Below are 10637 nucleotides of genomic sequence, written 5' to 3'. Positions count from 1 at the left end.
TTACTTTTTTGCTTCCTTATGTGTCCAAAAATCACTGAAATTAATATCCTTGTTTTCGGAAGCAACATAACTTTTAATATAATTTGTAGTGAAATTATAATTTTTCTTGAAGTCCGATGACGGAATCTTTGCCGCGATATGTACCACCACAAGCAAAACTCATACGAGAAGAATACGAAAGGTATTTTATGTCACCAAATGGCGGACTGCCATGACAGTATAAATTTATTAAAAAAAAAAACTTTAAAGTTCAATACAGCCCACGACAAAGCAGTAGAACCTCAACATTTTGACCAGTCTTGACTATTTTTCTTCTACTTATTTAATCTTCATTATTTTCGTATAAAAGTATAGCTCATTGTCTAACAAAAATGCATAAATCCAAATTGCAAGCTTTATACAAAAATTATAAAAATTTCTTAAACTTTTGAACACAATCCCACGGTTTATAATTTGGATTTCTAGAAAAAAATGGTTATTTAGTTTTGTAGCTCATTAAAATTTAGTACAGTAAGGTGGAGGTTTGAAGTTGCTAAAAGATCCTGTTGATTTTTTATAATTTTTTTAGCTGACGGTATTATGCACTTTCTTCTCTGTAAATTACTTTGTAAACTGCAAAACAAAATTTTTTCTAGAAACCCAAATTAAAAACCATTGAATTGTGATCAACATTTTAAGAAATGTTTATAATTTTTGTATAAAGTTTGGAATTTGGACTTATGTGGTTTTTACTAGACAATGAGCTATGGTTTTATAGGAAAAAATTAACATTAAACAACAGAAGAAAAAAGTCAAGACTGATCAAAATGTTAAGGTGCTATCTTTTGTTGCGAGCTGTACATATAATTATAAAATTTCATTCCAAACATAAATTATGTAAATTCGCAGCTTTCATTTAAACAAACATAACTCTTTTGTACCAATTTTACTTGTAATGAATAAAAAAACCTCTACGTAACAAAATTAAAAAGAAAACTGTTGCAACTTGAACTCCACATAGCACGTTGCAGTTATCGTCGAAAAATAAAAAAACTATACAATCAAACTTCTAAATAAATGCGTGAGTTTTCGTTGGGCACAAGTTTTTGCTTCTTTGCTTTCAAACAACAACAAATTTGCACAAAATGGGCCCGCAATATACAAAGCAGATCCAATTGATTTTTTTTTTTTTTATTAAGAATATGCAATTTTTACACAACAGAGAAAAAAACAGAATTTAGAGGTCAGCGCAACACTTTATGGTCACAATCGCCGTATGCTCGAACAATCGTGTGATAAGTTTGGGGCAATTATTGTCACTACATTGCTTTTCGCCAACTTACGGCAATGAGAATTGTATAAAAAGAGGCAACCGTGTGACTGAACAGAATTTCATTGGACTCCAATACAGCACAATAAAAATTGTTCCAGATTGGTCCATTTGCGGCAATCGTGGGATCTCAGCTTAAGGTTTTTGGTTCAAAGACTATGATTTTGAAGCCATCTTTAATTGCCTATTGTGCATGCATATGTATCTAAATTTATACATATAACGAATGCTGAAACTTAAGTATCACATTAATACGTTAATACTGAGTATTATTTAGTTAAAGATTTTTGTGTTGCAACGACATTTGTATATACACATTCCTACATACATACATACGTATGTATTTCTCAAAATAATTTCCCAACAATTTTTTAAGTTTTGTATACATTTTCCATCGATCGTGCTGCTCTCTATCCTGAACTTAAATATAAATCTGTGACCCCATTTGCATCTTGAAATATTGCCCGTTGCTACATTTATGCATTCTTGTACAAACTCAGATAGATGCTTGCATACATAATTATAGCTAGCCACACAAATTTATAAACGCACCTACAAAACATAAATACATATGCTTATGTGAAACATTGCACCATTTTTAACGTAAACATTTTACTTGAGTTTTAAAGTTTTTATGTGCGGCATCCCAGACTATATCATTAACAATCTCGAATATTTCTGGTTGCGTTAATTTTTTAATATACTCTATAAATTTTCTGAAGTAAAAATTTAAAAAAGCGTTGACCCCGTTAGTTGTGGCACATTTTGGCAAGTCAACATGAGCATTTTGCATAAGAATGAGTTAAAAAAAAAATAATAATTTTCCGCACATGTGTTCCTAACATCAGACAAAAAATGAATAATGACTTTATTTTTTTTTCTTGTACTACTCTTAAAATAGTTCAGTCCAGGTGCTTGATTTTTTTTGTGTGAATATTTTGTTTAGTTTTCTACACTGCGAAAATAGTTCAGTTCTATAGCTTTTGCGACTTTGACTGTGGGAGTTGCTGATTGGATTTTTATTCAATTATGTTTAGACCGAATGGATTTCATAGAGATAATTGTTTTGACTAGTTGCGGAAAATATATACATTTATATGTTTCTATGTACAGTAAAAGTAGTTTTTAAAAACTTTCTATGGCACCAACTGATAAAGTGCCGTCTGGCTTAGGGTCCCTTTCCAGGCGCTTTTGTTGCAAGAAGGGTCTGGTCAGATCAAACGAATTTTATTGATTGTATTCAAAAAGCTTAATTTAGATTTAAGTTTGAGAAAATTAGCTCGTTTCTAGGCCTAGTACTTTTTAAGCCCACTTCCACCAAAAGCTTAACAGCAGTTAAGAGCTCAGGTAAGGTCCAAGCATTTTAACATGGGGTGAACAACAAGGTTTCCGTTTTCTTGAAATTAATACACACAATTACACCTTTCGAGTTGTAATATCCTTTTCCAAAAGCGATAAAGTGCAGTTAAGGTTTAGTGGAAGTGAACTGTTAGATTTCATAAATCACAATTACGAGTATAAAATACTACATGTCGCTTACTACGGAATAATATTTTGAAAAGGAACACTAATCTAAAATAATACGAAAACACTTAATTGAGAGCCAACTATTAGTTTAAGCTATTATCCCGAGCACTGCGGTTTACGATTTCGGAGATGAGCAAAATGTGATAGGCTGGCAACAGCAAAAGGTGGAGGACTCTCCAATCCTTTGGAATCTACAGCGAACCTATTACTAACTGCAACTGGCAAGCACCCGATTGTATTAGACAAACTGTTTTTTTAAGTTCTATACAATCCTGATCTAAAGAATGTGGACTAGAAGTCAATACAGCAAAGTTAAAAATCTCCGAATTTCAACTTCCAAAAATTGTGTTTTATACATACATATGTACGTAGTAGCACTGTCCAGCTCGAATGAAGTGAAACACAATAACTGGGTATCAACATCGCAAAAGATGTAGAAAAAATGTTTTTTCTTAACAGCAGTCGCCCCTCGGCAGACAATGGCAAACCTCAGAGTGTATTTCTGCCATGAAAAACAGCTTCTCATAAAAATACAATCGCCTTTCGGAGTCGGCGTAAACATGTAGGTCCCTCCGATTTGTGTGACAACATCAAGGCGTATGCCACAAATCGGAGGAGAAGCTCGGCCAAACACTAACATATGTGTAAGCGCCAATCTATTATTACATATATTATTATTATTAACCAACCGCCGCTAAAGAAGTTTCACTTCAAAATCGGTATATCGATTGAATTAGGACAGAATAGGTCTTCAGCGCACATGCGCTGCTACATTGGCTATGTGTCCGTTTTTGGTCCATAATATAATTGGCGAAGGAATGGATGAAAGGGAAGAAGTTGTGTCAAAATAACAAAAACCTTTAGACAAGAAATGGAATTTCAAGCCACAGATAGTAAACAGCGGCCAAAAAATAGTAAACATTAGATACCCAATTTAGCTGAAGTTTTGTATGCGCTACACTACTATTTAAAAAAGGTAGAGTATTGAATATAATTTAAATGAGGTTACCGCCGCGGTCACTTTATTTACTGACGGAATGGAATTATTCGGTTTACATGATCGATTTCCCTTAAAAAGTATAAATTTAGAATATGATGAAGATTTACCTGCTGCAATTTTTAAAATGCTTGTAAACCTTCTTACTTTACTCTTCGAATAATTAAAACAAAATTTCCATCAACCATTAACTTTGGAAAAGTACCGTTAGTGACGAAACAGTAATGCATCCCCATTGGCCTGATTCTATATTTTTAGTGCATATCGCCGGTGCCGCGGTTAAAGCTGCTAACTCCAATTTTCGTTTAAACTAACTTTTTGGTACTGACGGAAAGGGTAAAAATATCTCTACATGCTGGTGATAACGGTTAATTTTCTTGGTATTTAGAATGACTAAAAAGGATTGAAAATAAAACCTTCTAACTCTAAAAATATTTAATTATTTTTTCAATGAAAGGCTGCTAACTTAGGCGACCCCGCCATTCGCGCCAACTACTGCGGGATCAGCCTTCTAAGCAGAGGTTACAAGGTCTTAACAAGCTTATTGCGTGGAAGACTGAACCACCGTCGACGAAAGGATTGCGCCTTATCGGTGTGGCTTTAGACATAGGAAATCCACCATAGCTCATTCACAAAACGCCAAATCATGGAAAAGACCCGCGAGAAAAGGTTCGACACTCATCATCTATTTGTCGACATCAAAACCGCTTTTGACAGCTCTAAAATGAGTTGCCTATACGATGTCTGAATTTGGCATCCCCGCGAAACTGATACGGATGGATAAAATAAACCACCAGCTCCGCCATAATCGGAAACCAGCATTAAAAACAATAATAATAATGTCAGCCTTGAAATCCAACGGAGAATCGCTTTTGCCAGCAAGTGCTACTTTAGACTGAGTAGGCAATTGAGAAGTAAAGTCCTCTCTTGTCGTACAAAAATTACACTCTATAAGTCACTCATCATGCCTGTGCTGGTTTATGGCGCGGACGTATGGACAATGACATCATCCGATGAGGCGGCGTTTGGAGTATTCGAGAGAAAGATTTTGTGGAAAATTTATGGGTCTTTACGCGTTAGCGACGGCGAGTACCGCAGACGTTGGAACCATGAGCTGTATGAGCTTTTATTTTACCCATCGACACTATTTCTTCTGAATTATCCATCGCAAAAAATTTAAAATATTGTTACATTTATGCCACTATCTCTTCTCGGTCTCGAGATATTTGATTTTGTCTACTTTTGATATATTTTTCTTTGATATTTGCAAATTGGCAAGTAAACGGTGGCGATTGAAGAAGAACCAAGAAAAAGGAAAATTTTAAAGAAAAAGTTACCGATTAAGGTGTATGTGTGAGTGACTCATCCGGGTGTATGGGTAAGTATATTTTTTTAGTTAGAATAAGTTTTATATTTCTAATGACGTTCTTTTTTATTTTTGACGTATTGTTTGTTTTTCTTTTTTTCTTTAATTTTAGTTATGTATATTGAGAGCGTTGCCTTCTTCCGCGGTTACTAAAACCCTTAAAGCCTTACTCAACTCTATCACTGTGAATCTTTTTGGGAAATTTCGGTCAAGCTAAATGCATTACTTTAACGAAAAGATACTGCAGATTCGGTTCTTTCAAAATTCTAGCCCATTACGCCTACATTTTTAGGCTCCTGACCACAGTGCACCATCTCACACCCTTGTGAACGAAATTGTAACATGAATTTCTCCTAGAATTGGTGGGTTATTTTCGTATTTGAAACAATTTTGCCGCGGCTTAATAGTAAGGTGGTTGAGATATACTAAAATAAAAATATAATCATCTGCTAGCCCCTACGAAAATACTTTTATGGCTCGTTATTCCAACGAAGATTTAGTACCAGTAAAAGTCTAATTGCATACTATTTTGAGAATTGCAAAGTAACCAAACACATTTAAAAATTGTTTCGGTAAACAGTCACTTAAAAGAGATCAATAAAATCAATGATGCATCCGAAACCAATTTGGCCATCAACATGAAAATGCGTCATTGCCTATATTGAGCAAATCAATCATCAGTTCCCATACAAGGCAGAAAAAAAATATGTACTTACATGTACACTGGCGGTCATTAGAATAGACTCGCCTTACTTTGAAGAGTTTTGGCTATATTTCCATGGTTTATTTAATATTTAATATTTTTTTTATGAAAGCCCGGCTAGCTATACAACAAACCCCATATACATAAATCCCCTTTTCAAACTTTATACAAAAATTATAAAAGTTCGACAAATTTTCATAAAATTTTTAAACTTTTTATTCAGAATTTTTAGAAACATTGTTTTAAACTTTTTATTCAGAATTTCTAGAAAAATTTCTGGTATGCAGTTTTGTAGCCCATTTCTTTTTAGGATAATAAATTGCAAGTTTTAATTGACTACAAAATACCGTTGATTTTTAAGAATTTGTTTTGCTGACGGTGTCACGAATTTTTTCCCATACAAAGTGTGCTCGACAATTTTTTTATATGGAAGAGAATGCCTAGCATCGTTAACAAAAAAAATTGTCCAAAATCAACGGTATTTTCTAGCCACTTGAAACTTGCACTTAATTATCCTAATGAATGGGCTATAAAACTGCATACCAGACATTTTTGTAAAAATTCTGAATAAAAAGTTTAAAAATTTGGTGAAAATTTGTCGAATACTTATAATTTTTGTATAAAGTTTGAAAAAGGGGATTTATATGGCATTTGTTGTATAGCTAGCCAGGCTTTAATAAAAAAATATTAAACATAAAATAAACCATGGAAATACAGCCAAAACTCTTCAAAGTAGGGCGAGTCTATTCTAATGACCGCCAGTGTATGTATATATGCACACATGTCTGCCATACTGACTGTACTTATGAGTACATTTGTATATATCTAGGTAAATATGTGTAAATGCAATCATAGGTGAAATTAGAGTGAAAGGGAATTGCATCTAAATATATAGTTAAGCGCGTTTATATTTCTTTGTTTTTTTTTTCATTCGAGAATATCTCTGTGATGACTTTTCATTGACGAAAGTATAATTTTGTACGCGAAAAACGTTAATTGAAATTGGCAAAGAACCATGTGTGCTTACTTATTAACCAAGCTAAGACAAAACAAACGGAAATTTATAAAAGAAAAAAAAACAACAACAAATATATTTAGTAGCAGCTCAATAGCTGCTGCTTGAAAGAAGAATTAAAAGATTGCAAATGAAGATGGACAGTTCGAGATAAACGAATGATGTATGGCATTTTAGGCACATTTTGCATATATTTGTGTGTATGTACATATGTATGTATATGTATATACTCATATTTGAATAATGCAAGTTTTTATTTATTTTAAATATTCACGTTTATTTATTTTAATAAAATTTTAAAAGATGCTGACATTTGCCGAAGGACGACAAACGTTGCAGTGTACATGGCGTATGAGTTACTTATGAACATACATATGTATGTACTTGTATATGCAAGTATATATACGTGCATGCATTGCCATAAATATATGCATGCATATGTATTTACATTAGGGTTGTCTCACCAAGAAAATTCGCAGGTTTTCCACAGGAATTATAGAACTTAGTATTATTTTTGAAGACTTTCGCCAAAATATTGCAGAAAATAATTTAGATTTGCGTGAGCTAGACCGATTTGCAAATACCTACAAAAATCTCAGTATTTTGATGCCGTTGAACAAATTTTAAACAAAAATGTGTATGCACGCCTTTTAAGCTTACACTCTGCTATCAAATTAGCAGATTTAAAAAAAAAAAATTTTTTTTAAACCAATTTTAGTTATCGGTATAAAAAAGCTCGATTTCTGGAGGTATTTTCAAATCAGTACAGCTCACGTAAATCGCAATATTTTGATGGAAGTTTAAAAATATAATAAATTTGATATTTTCGTTGGAAAAACAGTACCGATTTTTCTTTTTTTGTATGGAGAGTGATGCACCCTAATGTACATATGTACATTGCATACGTATATGTATGTACGTACATATGTGCGTGGTCGTCATCACCTGGCACACGAAAGCCATTTACATATACTACATCTATAGGAGGTGTGTCGCGGTGTGCCAAGAAGTGAGGTGGTGCTGCTGACTTTTGGCTGTCAGACAATAGGCAACATTGCTGCCGATGTTGATTGCCGATTACCGATTGTGTCTGGCGCGTGCAATGATGTTGCCACCGCTCACAATGGGCACACAAATCGAGTAAGAAAAATTCATTTTTGCTCGCAGTCGTGAACAGCGCTTCGAAAGCGAAAGGTGTAAAAGTGGCAACGTGGTTTTACGGAACAATTTATTTTCCACGGCGATCGACGCGTAAAAATCATTTAAAAGGAAAGTAAATTGTAGGGAAAATATTTTAGCCTAAACTTACCTGATCTGCAACGTGACATATGGTGGTGTAGTAAATAAGTAGATGCTAAAAGCCGGTAATGTTTTAGCAGCGGCGCATAGCATAGAGGATATGCGGGCACAAATTTAGAAAGCTAAAGGCTCATGTGTAAGAGAAGCTGCGAAATGATAAAATTTAGTTGATTTAAATGAAAAAAAAGTGTATTCATTTTCAGCAATGTTGGATTGTGTGATTTATTGCGTATATTCGTTAAAGTTAAAATTAAAATAAACGCATAAAAGTAAATATACATACATTTATATATATATTTATATAAACATAAACAACAATTAAAATAATATCAGTTAAGCTTACAGAGGAGGAATACAGACAATGTGTTACAAATATAAATACATTTGAGTGATTAATTTATTTAAATAAAACACCTAACAAACAAATTAACATCGAAAAATGTAAAAAAAAACGTGTTTTTTAAAAATCATACAATACAAGTATAGTTAAAATTGCAATGACATTAAGGGATACGCGCTTAAAGCCTAGTCGCATGAGTATTTTATGATTAATTTTTTAAGCAAAGCGCTTCAAATTCCTAAAAAATAGCAACAACAATAAAGCTGGCAACGGTAAACGTTTTTTTTTGTTTTTTTTTTGTTTTTGTTTAATAGCAGCAGCTAAAGTATTGGGGCCGTAGGACACTTTTAAATAATGTTTGGAAATTATATATTTTTTCGCTCGGCACGCATTGCGAAATAGCAAAAAATGCGAAAATCATGTGTAAACACTGTGTACAAAGAAACATATAGAAAGAAACGCAATGTGAAATGTAAATAAAACAACAATAGAGTAGAGATCAACAAACGATTAAACGAATTATTAGTATGAAGCGGGTAGATAAAAAAGTAATTATAAAAACTCATGCAACATTACTACGGTTATACAATGAGAAAATAGTAAAAAATTATAAAAATCTTAAAAACAAATGCGTGGACTTTTGAGAATGCAGCTTGAGTTATTTAAATTTTTTTTTTCAGATTTGAATTTGGGAAAATGTTACACATTTGATAAAAAATTAATTGCTTTTAGAGAACTTTTGTGAAAATATCGCTAAAAAATGATTTGAGAAAATTTTTTTTATATCACAAAACAACTTAAGCTGCTTTCTCAAAAGTCCACAGTAATGATTCCAAAGTAAATCATAGCTATTACATAGAGACATAGAGACATACATATGTATGATAAGATGCAGCGGCAAGGTGTTGGCGGCTTAGAGAGTAAACAGCAGTGTTGACGCGTGTTTTTCAGTTTTCGGACCACATATCAAATATAGTTTGCCATATTTTTTGCACATATTTGCATTTGTAGTCAAAGTTTGAAACAATATTTTAAAATAAAATTTATCTTTTTACAATTCTCGTTTTTTTTTGCGTATTCATTTTAATTGCTATTTACTACTAAATAAATACGAGTACTCATACATTTATTTATTTTTTTCACCCACAGCATACCAACAATAATGGCCCGAATATTAAAAGGCAGTGGAGCGCATAATCAACACATGATGATGATCCTTAGAGCAGCTCGCTACTCAAAAACTTAAAAATAAATCAAAGTCACACAAGATATATGAATCAACTGTCTACCGGTGGTGCTTGCGGTGTTGCTGGCAGTGACGGCGATGATGTTGGCGCTGTTGTTGACAAATGTACCATCAAATAATTAATCAGAACTTTTCACAGTTTGTGCCTTGTATGCTCTATAATATGTATAGATATATGTATGTGTGTATGTATGTAAGCGACTAATGCCAACCGATGATTTGTGCAATGTGACTACTGTTGGCTAATCATACAACTAATGATTCATTAGTTTGAGTGCCAATAGGCAAATGAGTAAACAACTATGCATCTATTGCAACACAAAGCCAGATGCAGCGCCAAAATGCTATATACATATGTGAGTATGTAGGGGAACCGCATTCAGTAAGAAAAAGTGGAAGGCATGGAAAAAGTCACTTGCTAACTCCGGAAAGTAATTGCAGTGCCTACACTGCTTTGAGGCGAAAGTGTTTCCAACTTGCATTAAAGGCGTGCCCCACAGCCGCAAAGTAAGTATGCAGCTGCAGTTTTGACACGCCAGCGACTTGCTGCGCATTCAAATTTTAGTTTTTATGCCTACTTCTATCTACCATTTGATCACTTTTTATTTAAATAAACTTTTTACTTGCCTCACATATCAGCTATTTATAAAACATTCAAAAACAAATTGAAATTGATGGAAAACAAATAAAGTACTGTCAGTGGACAGCAAAACAATAAATAATGGTTTCTATTTTTTATCTTCAAACTCATAAGGAAAAAGGCAAGCATTGTATATTGTTTTTTAAAGTTTTTTTTTGGCAGTGTTTCAATGGATTTGCTGGCCAGGTGTGCCAG

At 33.2% G+C, this 10637-nt stretch overlaps 1 protein-coding gene across 1 annotated transcript in view; it reads right to left on the bottom strand.

The window, feature by feature from the left end:
- Window positions 1-1907: 1907 nt before the first annotated feature.
- Window positions 1908-10637, bottom strand: part of LOC118747097 (titin-like) — an 11314-nt gene continuing 2584 nt past the window's right edge. The window contains exon 3 of the mRNA XM_036481088.1: window positions 1908-2014. Coding sequence (XP_036336981.1) covers window positions 1908-2014 — 107 coding nt within the window. The remainder of the gene's footprint in view (window positions 2015-10637) is intronic.

Source organism: Rhagoletis pomonella, unplaced genomic scaffold (assembly GCF_013731165.1).
Source record: "Rhagoletis pomonella isolate Grant_MI unplaced genomic scaffold, Rhpom_1.0 Rhpom_scaffold_00011, whole genome shotgun sequence".
NCBI lineage: Eukaryota > Metazoa > Arthropoda > Insecta > Diptera > Tephritidae > Rhagoletis > Rhagoletis pomonella.
This window is presented reverse-complemented; position numbering and strand designations above follow the sequence as displayed.